The sequence below is a fragment of the Mobula birostris genome, chromosome 32 (genome assembly GCF_030028105.1).
Source record: "Mobula birostris isolate sMobBir1 chromosome 32, sMobBir1.hap1, whole genome shotgun sequence".
Classification (NCBI taxonomy): domain Eukaryota; kingdom Metazoa; phylum Chordata; class Chondrichthyes; order Myliobatiformes; family Myliobatidae; genus Mobula; species Mobula birostris.
This window is the reverse complement of record NC_092401.1, coordinates 20003674-20020903: the sequence shown is the minus strand read 5'-3', so window position 1 is coordinate 20020903 and position 17230 is coordinate 20003674. Positions and strand designations below refer to the sequence as shown.

At 46.5% G+C, this 17230-nt stretch overlaps 1 protein-coding gene across 2 annotated transcripts in view; it reads left to right on the top strand.

The window, feature by feature from the left end:
* shfl (shiftless antiviral inhibitor of ribosomal frameshifting) overlaps positions 1–14871 on the top strand; it is a 39931-nt gene extending 25060 nt beyond the window's left edge. For both annotated transcript variants that reach the window (XM_072248580.1, XM_072248579.1), the window contains 4 exons: positions 2650–2790; positions 7582–7685; positions 8408–8556; positions 10409–14871. In XM_072248580.1, coding sequence (XP_072104681.1) covers positions 2650–2790; positions 7582–7685; positions 8408–8556; positions 10409–10677 — 663 coding nt within the window. In that variant the 3' untranslated portion in view covers positions 10678–14871. The remainder of the gene's footprint in view (positions 1–2649; positions 2791–7581; positions 7686–8407; positions 8557–10408) is intronic.
* The last annotated feature ends 2359 nt before the right edge of the window (positions 14872–17230 follow it).

The following is a 17230-nucleotide window of genomic DNA, read 5'->3' as shown; positions in this document are numbered from 1 at the left end:
TCTCATGTAAATACTGACAAGTTCCTGGAGATCTCTCTATATCTGACATACACTGGTTTAAACCCTAGTATATACTCAATGGCCACTTTATTAGGTACACCTGTACACCTACTCATTAGTGCAAATCAGAGTCAAAATCAGGTTTAATATTACCAGCATATGTTATGAAATTTGTTTACTTTGTGGACGTATTACACCGCAATACATAATAATATAGAAAAAACTGTCTAAAAAAATCTAATCAGCTAACCACGTGGCAGCAACAATACATAAAAGCATGCAGACATGGTCAAGAGGTTCAGTTGGTGTTCAGACCAAACATCAGAATGGGGAAGAAATGTGATCCAAATGACTTTGATCGTGGAATGATTGTTCGTGCCAGAAGGAGTGGTTTGAGTATCTCAAAAACTGATGATCAACTGGGATTTTTATGCACAACATTGTCTAGAATTTACAGAGAATGGTGCGAGAAACGAGAAACAGTGAGTAATACTTCTGTGGTCAAAAATGCCTAGTTAATAAGACCATAAGACACAGGAGCAGAATTAGGTCATTCAACCCATTAAATCTGCTCCACCATTCCATCATGGCTGATCCCAGATCCTACTCAACCCCATACACCTGCCTTCTCACCATATCCTATTCACTATTTTCTGGCTAAAAACAAATTCCTCCTTAACTCTGTTCTAAAAGTTCACCGCTCAATTTTGAAGCTGTCCCTCTAGTTCTGGATATGCCCACCATAGGAAACATCCTCTGCACATCCACCTTATCTAGTCCTTTCAACATTCAGTACGTTTCAATGAGATCCCACGCATTCTTCTAAATTGCAGTGAGTACAGTCCCAAAGCTGCCAAACGCTTCTCATATGTTAACCCTTTCATTCCCAAAACCATCCTCATGAATCTCCTCTGGACTCTCTCCAATGACAACACATCCTTTCTGAGATATAGGGTCCAAAAATGTTGACGATACTCCAAGCGCGGCCTGACTAGTGTCTTATAAAGGCTCAGCATTATATCCTTGCTTTTATTTTCTTTTGCCCTTGAAGTAAATGCCAACATTGCATTTGCCTGCCTTACCACAGATTCAAGCTGTAAATTAACCTTCTGGGAGTCTTGCACGAGGACTCCTAAGTCCCTCTGCGCCTCTGATGTTTGAACATTTTCCCCATTTAGATAATAGTCTGCAGTATTGCTCCTTTTACCAAAAAGGAACACATTTATCAAACATTTCCCAACATGGCATTCCATCTGCCACTTTTTTGCCCATTTGTCTGAAGCCCCGCTGCAAATGCATTGCTTCCTGAGCACTGGCTACCCCGGCACCTGTCTTGGTATCATCTGCAAACTTTGCCGCAAAGCTATCAATTCCATTATCTAAATCATTGACAAACAATGTGAAAAGGAGCGGACCCAATACTGACCCCTGAGGAACACCACTGGCCAGAATCAAATGATTCTTGAAAGATCATGACCAATGCGTCCATTATCCCTTCAGCAACTTCTCCCAGGACTCTGGGATGTAGTCCGTCTGGTCCAGGTGACTTATCCACCTTAAGACCTTTGGATTTGCCTAACACTTTTTCCTTTGTAATAGCAATAGCACTCACTCCTGCTCCCTGCCACTCACAGATCTCTGGCACACAGCTAGTGTCTTCCACAGTGAAGATTGAACCAAAGTACTTACTAAGTTCATCTGCCATTTCTTTGTTCCCCATTACTACCTCACCAGCATCATTTTCCAGAGGTCCAATATCAACTCTCACCTCCCTTTTACTCTTTATATAACTGAAAAAACTTTTGGTATCCTGCTTTATATTATTGACTAGTTTGCCCTCATATTTCATCTTTTCCCTTGTTATAGCTTTTTTAGTTGCCGTTTGTTGGATTTTAAAAGCTTCCCAATCATCCAACTTCCGTCTTACTTTTAATACCTAAGATGCCCTTTCCTTGGCTTTTATGCAGTCCTTAACTTCCCTTGTCAGCCATGGTTGCCTACCCCTGCCATTTGAAAGCTGCTTCTTCTGTGGGACATATCTATCCTGCGCCTTGTGAACTATTCCTCGAAGCATCAGCCATCTCTGCTCTGCCATCATCCCTGCCAGTATCCTCCTCCAATCCACCTGGGCAAGCTCCTCTCTCAGTAGGTGTAAGACTTACAGAGAAAGTGCAGGGCAGGTGGGTAACAAGGTGCAAGGCCATCATGAGATAGATCATGAGGTCAAGAAACCAACTTCTACGTGGTTGAACCAGAACACGCTAGTGATGATGTCCACTCCTAGGAGCTTGCAGCTCTCAGCTCTCTTGAGAGAGGACAGAGGAGAATGGCTGGTTCAAGCTGACAGTAATTGAAATAACCACGCATTATAACAGTGGTTTGTAGAGGAACATCCCTGAGTGCACAACACATCGAACTTTGACGTGGATGGGGTACAGCAGCAGTAGGCCATGAACATATAGGATGTATCTGATAAAGTGGACACTGAGTGTACTCCTGGTGACAATTTGGTTGGGATGAACCAGCCTCCCCCAGTAACACCATGTATGGCCTGCTGAGGCAGTTGGCAGGCAAAATGAATGGTTTTGGACAGAGGTTGCAGCACTTGTTGAAAGCTTGTTTTCCTTTTGTCCCTGCTGCCATATCCAGAATATCGTGTCGGAGTTGACAGTGAAGAACTTGGCGAAGTTTAACTTGGCGAATGCGAGATCAATTCCGCATGAGGACCGGCAGTTCTCCTGTAGCCTGTGTGACAGGTTTTGGTGGAGGAGAGTTCCTGCAAGGAAACAGGTAGGACCAAGGGACTTCTGCTGGTCACTGTCTGTGCTCCGAACCATTAACCATCTTGTGTAAGCTGAAAGGTGATCCCTCAAGTGACAATTGTTTAATATTGTCAGAGGTACTGAGGTACAGTGAAAAACTTAGTTTTGCATGCCGTGCACACGCATTATTCATCACATCAGTGCATTGGGGTAGTACAAGGCTAACAGCAAAACAGAACAGAGAATAAAGTGTAAGACTTACAGAGAAAGTGCACAGCAGGCAGAGGATGAGGTGCAAGGTCATAATGAGATAGGTCGTGAGGTCAAGAAACCAACTTCTACGTGGTTGAAACAGGACAGGTTATTGGTGATGTCCACTCCTAGGAGCTTGCAGCTCTCAGCCCTCTTGACCTCAGCACCGTTGATGTAAACTAGAGCAGGTGCATTGCCTCCCCGCCCATGGTAAACTTGCCAACAACTCTGGGTTTAAATACAGGATTTAGATTTAGGGCAAGGGTTAGGAGATTAGGAGGGGGTGTGAGAGAGACCTTTTCTCTTTCGTCCAGAAGACATAACCGGAGAAAATGGTGGAAGGAAAGTCACTGACGGTATTTAAAAAGCATCTGGATGACAATTCTGAATCTCCTGAACATAAATGTAATGGGTGTGGTAAACCATATATATATGTTGTAACTGGACACGCCCTTCTGCTGACTGCCCCTGTAGCTCCTCCCACAGACCCCTGAATAAAGGCGATTTTGCCTTGCCCCCCCTCCTCAGTCCAGGGGCAGACACTCAGCGTGCTGGAAGTCACATTTTACTGCGAATAAAAGCCTTTCAGTATTTACCCTACTTCAGTCTTTTGGAGTAATTGAAGGTGCATCAATAGACCAGGGAGTTAGTGATAATTGCAGTTGGGTGTCTCTTGGTGTTGGGTGGGGTAAGAGGGGAGAATCCCAGTGACAGAGGGAAAGGGAATAGGCAGCCGCTGCAGAGTACCCCTGTGGCCATTTCCCCTCAATAATAAATATACTGCTTTTCATACTGTTGGGGTGGGTGGTGGTGGTGGTGGGGGGGGGGTGATGATGTGGGGAAATGACCTCCTGGGGAAAAGCAGTAGCCAGCAGGACTCTGACACTGAGTCTGCACCTGTGACTTGGAAGGGAAGGGGAGGGGAGAGAACAGGTGAGCTGTAGTGATGGGGGATTTGTTGGTTGGGGAAGAGAAAGGAGGTTCTGTGGGTGAGAACGAGATTACTGGATGCTTGTTGCTTCCTAAGTGCTAGGATCAGGGATGTCTCGGATCGGGTCCACAGCATTCTTAAATGGGAGGGTGAGCAGCCAGAGGCTGTGGTCCATGTCAGTACCAATAACATGGATATGTTGGATGACGAGGTCCTGCAAAGGGTGTTCGGGAATTAGGTGCCAAGTTAAAGGACAGGACCTCCTGGATTGTGGTCTCAGGACTGTTACCCCTGCCACATGCTACTGAGGCCAGAACTGGAAAGGTCATGCAGTTTAACACGTTGCTGAGGGGGTTGGTGCAGGAGGGAGGGTTTCAGAGTTTTGGATCATTGGGCTCCCTTCTGGGGTCCAGTACAGAAGGGACAGTTTGCACCTGGACTCGGGGGTGGGGGGGAGCTAATGTCCTGGTAGGAAAGTTTGCTAGTGCTGCATGGGGGTGGGAGAAGTTTACACTAGAGTTACTGGGGGATGGGAACCAGAGTGTCAGAACAAATGGAGGAGTGGTTGTGGAGAAAGATGTTCTTAGGAATGCACACCAAGTCAGGAGTCAGAAAGTTGAGCGTGGTGGGACTAAGGTTTTGAGCTGCATATATTTCCGTGCAAGGAGTATCATCGGAAAGATGGAAGAGCTTACTGCATGGGTCAGCACATAGGATTATTATAGTGTGGCCATGAGTGATACTTGGTTGCAGGAGGGGCAGAACTGACAACTTAATGTTCCAGGGTTCCATTGTTTTAGATGTGATAGAGCGGGAGGGATTATAAGATGAGGGGTCACATTATTAGTTGGGAAAATGTCATGGCAGTACTCAGTGAGGACAGGTTGGAGAGCTCGTCCATTGAGGCATTATATGTAGATCTGAGGAATAGAAAGGTTTTACCATTTTATTGGGATTATATTATAGACCACCCAACAGTCTGCGGGACTTAGAGAAGCAAATTTGTTGCACAAAACGTAAGGTTGTGATAGTAGATGATTTTAACTTTCTACATATTGACTGGGACTCCCATACTGTAAAAGGGCTGGATGGGAAAGAGTTTGTCAAATGCGTTCATGAAGGTTTGCTTAATAAGTACATAGAAGACCCAACTTGGGAGAATGTGATACTCGATCTTCTATTAGAGAAAGAGACAGGGCAGGTGTAGAAGTTTGTGTTGGGGAACACCTTGCATCTAGTGATCATAATGCCATTTGTTTCAAGGTAATTATGGAAAAGGATAGGTCTGGCCTTCGGGTTGAGATTCTACATAGGAGAAAGGCCTGATTTGATGGTATCATAGGGAACTGGAAGGTGCTTGGATTGAGACAGGTTGCTTTCTGGCGAAGGTGTACGTCGTAAATGGGAATCTTTCTAAAGTGAAATATGTTCCAGAAAGGCAAGGATTACAGGTTTACAGAACGTTGGTTTTTGAGAGATGCTGAAGCCCTGGTTAAGAAAAAGAAGGAGGTGCGTAGCAGGTACAGGCAGGCAGGAACAAATGAGGTAGTTGAGGAGTATAAGAAATACAAGAGAAGGAAATCAGGAGGGCTAAATGAAGACATGGAGTTGCTCTAGCAGACATGGTGAAGGAGATCCTTAAGGGCTTCTACAGATACATTCAGAGCAAAAGGATAACAAGGAACAAAATTGGTCCCCTGCAAGATCGGAGTGCTAATAAATACGCGGAGCCCAAATAGATGACAGAGATCTTAAATGGATATTTTGCATCTGTATTTACTCGAAAGATGGACAGAGTTTCTAAATTAGGCAGCGAGATCATGGACCCTGTACACATTACGGAGGAGGGGGTGTTTGTCGTCAAGGCAAATTAGGTTGGATCAATCCCCAGGGCCTGACAACTCAGACCCTGTGGGAGGTTAGTGCAAAAATTTCAGGGGCCCAAGCGGAGATATTTAAACCTTCCTCAGCCGCACATGAGGTGCTGGAGGATTGGCGGATAGACAATGTTGTTCTATTGTTTTAGAAAGGCTCTAAAAATAAAGCAGGGAATTATAGGCTGGTGAGCCTGACATCAGTAGTGGGAAAGTTATTGGAAGGTATTCTAAGGGACCAGATATTTAAGTATTTGGATAGACAGGGACTGATTAGGGATAGTTAATATTGCTTTGTGCGTGGTGGGTCATATCTAACCAACAGGAAAAACGTAAATAAGAGTGAAAGAATGCAGAGAAAATTTATAAGGATGTTGCTGGGACTTGAGGACCTGAGTCAAAGGTTGAATAGGGTAAGGACTTTATCCCCTAAAACTTAGAAGTCTAAGGGGAGATTTGATAGAGGTATACAAAATTATGAGGGGGTATATATAGGGCAAATGCGAGCATCATTTTTCCATTAGGTTGGGCGAGACTAGCGATCATAGGTTGGGAGCAAAAGGTGAACATGAGGGGGAAATTCTTCACTCAGAAGCTGGTGAGATTATGGAATGAACTGTCAACATAAGTGGTGAATGCAGGGTCAATTTCAACATTAAAGAGAAATTTGGATAGGTACATGGATGAGAGGGGTATGGAGGGCTGTGGTCTGAGTGTAGGTTGATGGGGCTAGGCAGATTAATGGTTTTGTGCAGACTAGGTGGGCTGAATGGCCTGTTTCTCTTCTATGACTGGGTTGGGGGGGTGTGGGAGGAGAGGGTCCTAATAGCTAGGGTGATGCCGGGGAGGGAGAGGGTCCCTGTGAATGGGAAGTTGAGGAATTAGTTGGAAGTGTTTGCAGAGGACACCAGAGAAAGAGGGTAAATTAGGCACCTACATGCTGAAGATTATAAATAATGGATCCCAGTAAATTGGGATGAAAGGGAGGGACAAAGAATGGAGATGGCACTGCCCTGATTGGGGGAGGACATGACTGAATGTGGGAACTGGAGAAGGGAACCTCCAAGTGGGGAATGGGCTGGGTAACTACAGCAGGACACTGAAAAACTAGGTGGGATTATCTGGTGGTAGTCACTCGAGTTGAGTGTGATGTTCTCCTAAGGGGTTGTCTATTGGTGGGTCCTCAGGTGGCTGCAGAAGATAATCCAGGATCCACATATTCTGGTCCAGACCTCACAGTCCTTTCTCCTTCGCCACTTGCTGGTCACCACAGATCATAACGTTAGGGCAGATTTCCTTACTGGAGGAAGCCTGTACGTGAATTTGTTTCACGTGGGGAGGCTGATGCACGGGCAGCCACCATGTAGTCCTTGGCTGATCGGGGTCAGGTTCCAGTGACATGGAGTGCAAGATGACCGGGGACCCTTCACTACTGCAGCTTTCCACCAGTGTGATGTGCCACCGTCCTCCACCACCTCCACTGTTGAGGTCTTGGTTAGATTGCTCCTTGACTAGAACCTCCTGCTTTCACTTTCACCATGGGTGACCTTTGCAGGAGCTAAGCTCTGGACAGCAGCACTCTCGAGATCTCAGGAGCCCATAAGTCTCTCCACCATGACAAGGTGATGATCCTTGGTGATTATCCAGTACTGAGATAGCAGCTACTGGGAAGGGAGTTTCTGACCCAGGTGTTTTGGTAACAAGGAGGCACATTCTCTCCTGCATACTCATGGCAGGTGATGGTGCTGATCTCTCCCCACAGGTGTCCAGGTGTCACGGGTGCGGGAAAAAGTACGACCCAGTGCCTTACGACAAGATGTGGGGTTACGCGGAGTTCCACTGCCAAGAGTGTGGCCACGCCTTTGGGTACGATGAATAGCATGATCAACCTAACTTCAAACAAAGGTGGGGACGGGGCAGTGGGCTTTTTTCTTTAAATTCAGGAGCGCTTGTCTCGAGTGCCGTCTTCAAGATGTAAAGGCCCTTCTGCACCTTCTCCAAGGCACGCACCTCTCTTGCATGGTCCCCTTGCTGTGTGTGCTTTTCCCTGATTTCCGTTTGTCCTCTTCCTTGTGCTGCATATGCACTCCTGCGCAGCCCTGTTCTGTGTATGCAATTCCGCACAGCCCCGTGCTGCGTATACAATCCTGCGCAGCCCTGTTGTGTGTGTGCAATTCTGCGCAGCCCTGTTCTGTGTTTGCAAATCTGCACAACCCTGTGCTGCGTATGCACTCCTGCGCAGCCCTGTTCTGTGTATGCAATTCCACACAGCCCTGTGCTGCCTATGCGATCCTGCACCATCTCTGTGGTGCGCGTGCCCCTTCTGCACCATTCCCGTGGCGACTGCACTTCTACTGCATGTCCTAACAGGAGCACGTTCTCCCACGCTCCTTGTCCGAACCCCCCCCCCCGGGTGATCGCATCTCTCCTGCATGGTCTCCAAGGTGCACTCCGGCCTCTCTGACACCTACCAGTCCAGCGCTACTGCATCACCCTTGCCCCATTTCGGGGTCACTCTCTTTGCAGACTACCCATCTCTCCCACCGCTTGCTCGAGCTCTCCTTCACCCACTTCCTGTTCCTCTGCAGGGGATTTGGCCAGATGGGTGTCCCTGCGCCGTGCTACAGGTGCCAAAGCCGTGTGACTCCCACCCGTATCCTCCCACCAAAGAAGAGTCTGGGACCGCGCAGTTCCAAACCACACAGCTGCTTCGCGGAGGACTGCTACAACCGCAGAGGTGGGTCCAAGCCTGCATTGGAGGGGTGACCCTTCAGCCATCTTTCCTGTTGGCTGTTGTCCATCCCAGCCCCCTCAGCTGGGGTTCATAGAGATTCTGATGTAAGGGGAGGGTCACAGTAACTGGTGTGAGGGGGATGGGGAGGGAGAGGGTCAAAGTAACTGGTGTGAGGGGGAGGGGGAGGGAGAGGGTCCCTGTGAATGGGAAGTTGAGGAATTAGTTGGAAGTGTTTGCAGAGGACACCAGAGAAACAGGGTAAATTAAGCACCTACATGCTGAAGATTATAAATAATGGATCCTGGTAAATTGGGATGAAAGGGAGGGACAAAGAATGGAGATGGCACTGCCCTGATTGCGGGAGGACATGACTGAATGTGGGAACTGGGGAAGGGAACCTGCAAGTGGGGAATGGGCTGGGTAACTACAGCAGGACACTGAAAGACTAGGTGGGATTATCGAGTGGTAGTCACTCGAGTTGAGTGTGATGTTCTCCTAACGAAACTGTCACTGGCAGTAATACCAGTGTACCTACACTAACGAATTTGCTTGAGTGATTGTACTACTAAAGCAGTGCAGTCCTTAAAGGAAGCTGGAGTACTTAAAGACAAATTTGTTCAAAAATGTTCAAAAGTGAGCTATACAACATGCAGCCAGATCTTTTGGCCGAAGGGGTCCACACGACTGAGGTTCACATCCAAGTTAACCCCATTTGCCTATGTTTGGTGCATTTCCCTCTAAACTTTTACTACCCAAGTGTCTTTTTAAAAGTTGCTAATGTACCTGCGCCGATCGCTTCCTCCTGCAGCTCTTTCCATATGCGGACCACTCTGAGTGTGAAAACATTTCCCGTCAGGTTCCTGTGAGATCTGCCTCCTCTCACCTGAAACCTGTGCCCACTAGTTCTTGGTCCTCCAATCCTGGTAAATGGCTGCGTGTTTACCCTGTCCAGTACAATTTCAAGTTTATTGTCATCTGACTGTACATATGTAGAACCAGATGAAAGAATGTCCTTCGGGTGCACCCACACCCACAGCACGTAAAACAAAATATCTATGCCTCGCATGATATTCTACACCTCCACAACATCACTTCCAATTCTTCTACACTCCACTGGAAAAAAACCCCATCCTGCTTAACCCCTCTCCATTACTCAGTTCCTCTCCCCCATCAGTGACGTTTTCTTCTGCAGTTGCTGCTTCCTGCAGAGTAACGACGAGTAAGCAAAAATTCAGCCTTGAGTGATGGACCAGCAGGAGGTTAAATGGCTAGTACACTTAAATTTCCCAGGCCATAGAATCATACAGCATGAAACAAGCCACTCGGCCCTCTAACCCGTGCTGACTAACTCTTATTTGCCTACGTCTTTGCCCATACCCTAAACATTTCCGATCCATTAAGCTATTTAGATGATATTGTACTCACCCCTACCAGATTAGGATTGAACCCAGGTCTGTGTGGCTGTGAGGGAGTGGTTTTACCATTTCTTTCTTCTTTACTACCTACTGCGTTCTTTCTAACGTTCTGACACAAGAGATGCTGGAATCAGGAGCAACACAAAAGATGCTGGAAAAACTCAGCAGGTCGGGCAGCATCTGCGGAGGAAAATGGACAGTTGCTCTTTTGAGTTTGATACCTGCACGAGGAGGAAGGATCTCAGTCCCAGATGTTGACTGTCCGTTTCCCTCCGCAAGTACTGCCTGACCTGCTGAGTTCCGCCAGCAGCTTTTGTGCTAGAGGATTGCAACCCTTTCCATAAAGCATATGAGCAGAATTAGGTTCTGTGGCCATTCAAGTCTGCTCTGCCATTCCATCATGGCTGATTTCAGTGATGCTCATCTCTCTCCCTGCCCAGAACCTCACATTCCTGGCATCCACTGCGTTCACCCGCGCAGTCGGCAACGTAGAGGCCTCCCGAAGGTGCTGTACCCAAGTCCACTGCACGTCAGCACGGGCTCCACCATCAACACCTGCCTTAGTCAGGGCAGTCTGATAGAGTACCTCGTGGATGACATCATCGCAGAGGACCTCCGTGAGACGGACGGCGAGTACGAAGACGGGACTGAGGAAGATGAGGATTTGACAGAGAAGTCAGACAGTGTGAACAATGATAACGATGATTAGTGGTGAATTCTGAGTGCCGTTGTGTCGTGCAGCCTGCCCTCAGTTAGTCCCCTGGGCAGGAGGGCCTTGGGGAGGGAATAGGAGCCAACCCGAGGTGATAGTTTCTCTGAGGGTGGTCTTGCTGAAATTCACCCACCCAAGAAGGAGAAAATTTGCAAAACAAATACATGCTTTAATTCCATGTAAATTAACATTTAAATGATCGACCCTTGCGTTCTGTTCCCAGGTGATGGATATTTCCTTCCAATGACCAGTCAAGGGAGGTGTGAGGGAGGAGAGATTACTCTGTGTGTCTGTGTGTCTGCTGTGTGGTCAGGGAGGTGTGACAGAGGAGTGATTACTCTGTGTGTCTGTGTGGTCAGGGAGGTGTGAGGGAGGAGTGATTACTCTTGTGTGTGTGTGTGTGTGTGTGTGTGTGTGTGTGTGTGTGTGTGTGTGTGTGTTCATTTGATCTATAATTAGCTGCTTCAAGTGAAAAGTTGAAGCTGTGAATTTTTTTTCTATGTATCACTTGGCGTTCTCTTTATCTGTGGCTTGAGTGAGTGGCTCTTTTTATGATCTGTTCCTGGGTGGTGATCCGTTCCTGGGCCAGTGATCTATCCCTGGGCGGTGATCGTTCCTGAGCAGTGATCCATTCCTGAGAGGTGATCCACATTTCATTGCTGAATGCTTTGAGATTTCTTTTGCTTTTAGCTGTAAGGCAACTTACCAAAGGACTACTGTCATTGGGCAGTAATACCAGTGTACCTATACTAACCAATCCAATTAATCTGTCTTATTTCTTTAATTTAATTTGGTCATAGAGTCATACAGTATGAAAGCAGGGCCTTCAGACCAACTGGTCTCTGCTGACCAAAATGCCCCATCCAAGCTGGTCCCATTTGCCTGTGGTTGACCCTTAACTGCCTGAACCTTTCCATGTACCTGTCCAACTGTGTTTGAAAAGTTGTTATTGTACCTGCTAACTGTAACAGATTCCTGTCAGACCACAAGAGGTAAGAGCAGAATGATGTCATTGAGCCTGCTCTGCTATTACATCATGGCTGATTTATTATCCCTGTCAACCCCAGCTTTTCTAGTCCTGTGATTTATGTTTGCAGCAACCAAACTCGTGTCAGGTCTTGCCTGCTTTGCTCACTGCAGGGAATAACCTCCTCGCTTGGCAGCACCAACGTCGGCAGTCAATATTTGATGAGGATCTGTTTCATGTCCATGCTGCTTCTTGTGTCCGAGAACCACTCCAGTCTAAGAATTCCCTTGCTGAGACTATCCTCTTTCACCTGCTTGGGCAATGGGCTTGTCATTCTCCCCTCTAAACCTCTCCTGCTCTCGGTCTCTGAGATGCTCCTTAAAAGAGCTTCTTGGCTAAATTTTCAACTGTCTTGATTGTTTAACCTATTGGACATTAGGACAAATCACTGCACCAAAGGTGCCTTTTAAACAGTTGATTCTTCTGAAGGGCCTCAGCCTGAAATCTCGAGTGTTTGTTCTCCTTCCTGGATGCTGCCTGACCCGCTGAGCTCTGCCAGCACTTTGTGTGTTGACTGTCCTGGACTTGAGTTTTCCAAATGTTATCTCTTTCCTAATCAGAATCAGGTTTATTATTGCTGACGTGTCTTGTAAAATGTGTTGTTCTGCAGCAGTACAGTGCAATACAGAAAAATACTATAAGAAATATATATAGGCAGAAATAGGTAGTGTTCATGGATTGGCTCAATGTCTGATGATGGAGGATTAGAAACTGCTCCTAAAATGTTGAGCCAGGTGTCTGCAGGCTCCCGTACCTCCTCTCAAATGGTAGTACAGGTGCACATTCCTTTATCCGAAATTCTGAAATCCAAAAAGCTCCGAAAACCGAAGTCTTTTTTTTGCCAACAGCTGACGTCACTCAGGTGTGACGTGGCAGCACTAGCAGAGGCCGCCAGACGTCAGTTGTGGCTCAGCGTTCGTACTGGTTACACGTGCATTTGCTGTTCGCTGATATTTTGTGTTCACTGTTGACTTGGTGTTTAATTTCACTGTGAAAATGTCAAAAAGAACTGCAGATACCCCTATGGGTAACAACGAGAAAAAGAGAAGGAAGCATCTATCATTATCGATAACGCAGAAAGTGGAGTTATTGCAGAAGCTTGATCGTGGTGTGTCTGTGCGGCGTCTGACTGAAGAAAATAGTGTCGGAACTATCACTGTATATGATTTAAATAAACAGAAAGACAAGTTATTTAAGTTTTATAGTGACAGTGGTGTTCTACATTTATTCCAATAAGTCATTTACCATGTGTTTGATTTGGTTTGTTTGAAGCTGTATATTTTTATGTTTTATTGAATGTTTGCGTTGGAAATAAAATTATTTCTTGTCATTATTCCCTAAACAATACAGTATAACAACTGTTTACATAGCATTTACATTGTATTAGGTATTATAAGTAATCTAGAGATGATTTAAAGTACACGGGAGGATGTGCATAGGTTTGGTGCACTGCCGGGTCCTAAAGACAACCGCACTAAGACAGGTTAAATAAGGGACCTGAGCATAGGTGTTTTTTGGTATTTTGGTGTCTGAAATCTGAAAAATTCTAAATTCAAAAATGCAACTGGCCCCAAGGATTTCGGATAAGGGATTGTGGACCTGTAATGAGAAGATGGCACGTCCTGGGTTTTGGGGGTTCTTAATGATGGATACCACCTTTTTTGAGGCAATGCCTTTTGAAGATGTCCTCGATGGTGGGGAGGCTGTTATCCTTAATGGAGCTGGCTGAGTGTGCAACCGCTTTAAGCTTCTGGAGTTTTTTAAACTCATAATCAGTTCATGGCCAGCTCTCTTAACGTTCCCTCTGGTGTCAGAGGGTTTTGTACTAAACCAGTCATTTCCTGGGAGTTACGACATGACCTGCTGGATGACTCTAACGGGAGAAAGACATGCCCTGTGGTATCTCAAAGGGGCTTGCTAGCTCTGGTTGCTATATTCAGATTCCAGGAGACTGTTGGAGGTTTGGAATCCCTGCCTGTATTTTTGTACACAGTGGCACTTCAGTGAGGATTTTTTCCTAACGGTACTTCCTTGCACTTTATTCCCCTTCCCTGAGGTCTCATGCCAATCTGCTGTGGATTGTGTCGAGGAAACCCGGAGGTGGTTGTGTGCTGAATTGCACCCACCTGTTTGCATGTCCTCTCTGTGCAGATCAGAGTGCCAGAGCCCAGGCTTACAGGACAGTGCTGCAGGATGGAAGCCCCAGTCACAGCCACTAAACCCAATAATGCTCTTTGTCAGAGGAGAGAGGGCCGCTGTTACGAGCTCCGTGGGGATCCCTTAGCCTCTCTCAAACACTTCTCATCAGCCTCTCTCAGGCGTTCGGGTTTACGCCTCACGAGAAGCTCGCTGAGGGAGTGCTGCACTGACAGAGGTACCAGGTACCAAGCTGACCTCCATTTAAGGCCATGCACATTTCCTCTGAACACAGGCATGAAGATCCTCTGGATAATGTCAGTGGATATTTGCTGAGGATTTCTCTTTATTGTTGCTGTATCTACCTTTCCGTAAGATTGCTTCACCCTCTGGGTGATAGCCCAGTCTCAGTAAGCTGCTCACCAAAGACCAGTCAGATAAGAGTCGGTCCCAGGCTGTATCCTAGCACCACACCAGCATTATCGCACACCTCACACTCTTCTGAGCTGAAGTGTCTGTGTCGGGTTGTTTTGCCTTTCCGACCCTTCACACCAGCCTCACCTTTAGAACGCCGTTTTTATGTTCGATTTTCTCCCTGTCTCTTTCTCTCTTTTTCTCTCTCTCTTTCTCTCTCTCCTCCCTATTTCCTCCCGCTTTCTATCATTTCTATCTTTCACTTAATATTATCAGTCCCTTTTACACTCTACCACTCCCTCTCCCTCCCTCTCCATGTCAAGTTTGCTCTGCCCACTCCCTTCCCTTCTCCCTCTGCCACCCATTCCCCACTCTGTCCCTCTCTCTCCCACCTCCCTCCCCCCTTCCTTCCCCCTCTCCCTGCTCACTCTCCCCTCTCACTTCCCCTCTCTCCTCACCTCTTTCCCTCCCCTTCTCTCCCTGCTCACTACTCCCTCTCACTTCCCCCTCCCTCCTCTCTACCCACCTTTTACCACCCACTCTCCCCCTTTCCCTCCCCTTCCCCCTCTCTCCCCTCCTCCCTCTCAATCCCCCTCTCACTTCCCCTCTCTGCCACCCTCTACCACCCCTCTCCCCCCCTTCTCTCTCCCTCCCTCTGTCTACCTCCCTCTCCCCTCCTTCTCTCCCTGTCCCTCTCCCTTCCCTCGCTCTCTCTTCCCTCCCCCTCCCCTCCCCTCTCTCTCCCCTCCCTCTCTCTCCCCTCCCCCTCTCTCCTCTCCCCCTCTCTCCCCTCCCCCTCTCTCCCCTCCCTCTCTCTCCCCTTCCTTTCTGTCTGCATCTCTTCCTGTTTCTCTGTCTTTCCGTATACGTGTGTGTTTGTGTGTGTGTGCCTCACTCATGTGTAATAGACCCAGTGGTTTTGGGGTGAATTCCTTAGTTCCTGCTAGCTTTTGTGCAAAAAAAAGTCAAGAATTAAAGCATTAAAGTTATGTTGTTGTATGTGAAGGGAAATAAAAGCTTATTTTTATAAAGTGGGGTAGATTAGCAACACTGGAATTTTAGAACCTCACAATTTCAAAGTTCAAAGTAAATATGTTATCAAAATGCATGTATTTTGTACAACCCCGAGATTCATTTTCTTGCAGATAGTCACAGTAGAACAAAGAAATACAATAGAATTGATGAAAACCTACACAGAAAGACTGACCAATGTGTAAAAGAAGATCAATCAGCAGAGATGGAAAAGAAATTATAAGAAGTAATATTGAGGGCATGACTTGTATGCAGAGTCCTTGAAAGTGAGTCTGTAGTTTTTGGAAATTTGGGTTAATTCCCCTGCTTCACAAGCTTACAGAAAGCACCATTTTAAAAATATTTGCCACACGTAAATTCTCCCCCAGAGGTTACTGGTAGTTCTGGGACCCATCAGCATGAGACAGGACAGGACAGAGGCAGAGGGCGGTTATTTGTCTCTGAGTCGGCTGTGAAATTTTTCACTGTCGTGGACACACAGTATGATGGCTTTGAGAGGAGAGAGGAGTGTCGGTGCTGGGAGCCGCAATCTGCACTTCCACACGGTGTATGTAAACAATGCATTCTGTTCAAATATTTCAATTGTAATTGGTTTAACATCGGAATTGGATAAAAGATGGGACCTGTAAAAATAATAAGAGTAATTGGTGGATGAGTTTTGACTGGTGTCGCATTGTTTTAATCTTGTTTCCCCCAAGAGATGATCATCTATTTTAACATTAAAAATCTGAGACTGAATTTCATTTGTTGCTGTCTTCTCTTTCATCTGCCAATGACGAATTTGACTGACATGAGAGAGTCCAGCCGTAGGACTTGTAGGTGAGTAATGACAGAAGGTGTCCCACAATCTCACCTGACGGTATGTTAGAAATGAAATTTGTCTATCAGCACAATAGGTCAATGGCAGATGCAATCTCAATGGCCCTCCATGTGGACGACACAAACACCTGTGTCAGGGTGCAGTTCATCATCTATAGCTCAGCATTTAACACCATCATTCCCACAATCCTGATTGAGAAGTTACAGAACCTGTATCTACCTCTGCAATCAGATCCTCAAATTCCTAACCGGAAAACCACAATCTATCCGGATTGGTGATAACATATCCTCCTCGCCGACGATCAACACTGGTGCACCTCAGGGGTGTGTGCTTAGCCCACTGCTCTACTCTCTCTCTATATACCCATGACTGTGTGGCTAGGCATAGCTCAAATACCATCTATAAACTTGCTGATGATACGACCATTGTTGGTAGAATCTCAGATGGTGATAAGAGGGTGTACAGGTGAGATGTGCCAACTAGTGGAGTGGTGCCACAGCAACAACCTGACATTCAATGTCAGTAAAACGAAAGAGCTGATTGTAGACTTCTGGACGGGTAAGACGAAGGAACACATACCAATCCTCATAGAGGGATCAGAAATGGAGAGAGTGAGCAGCTTCAAGTTCCTGGGTGTCAGGATCTCTGAGGGTCTAACCTGGTTCCAACATATCGATGCAGTTATAAAGAAGGCAAGACAGTGACTATACTTCATTAGGAGTTTGAAGAGATTTGGTATGTCAACAAATACACTCAAGAACTTCTATAGATGTACTGTGGAGAGCATTCTGACAGGCTGCATCACTGTCTGGTATGGGGGCGGGGGCTACTGCACAGGACCAAAAGAAGCTGCAGAGGGTTGTAAATTTAGTTGGCTCCATCTTGGGTGCTAGCCTACAAAGTACCCAGGACATCTTCAAGGAGCGGTGTCTCAGAAAGGCAGCGTCCATTATTAAGGACCTCCAGCACTCAGGTCATGCCCTTTTCTCACTGTTACCATCAGGAAGGAGGTACAGAAGCCTGAAGGCACACACTCAGCGATTCGGGAACAGCTTCTTCCCCTCTGCCATCTAATTCCTAAATGGACATTGATTGAACATTACCTCACTTTTTTAATGTAT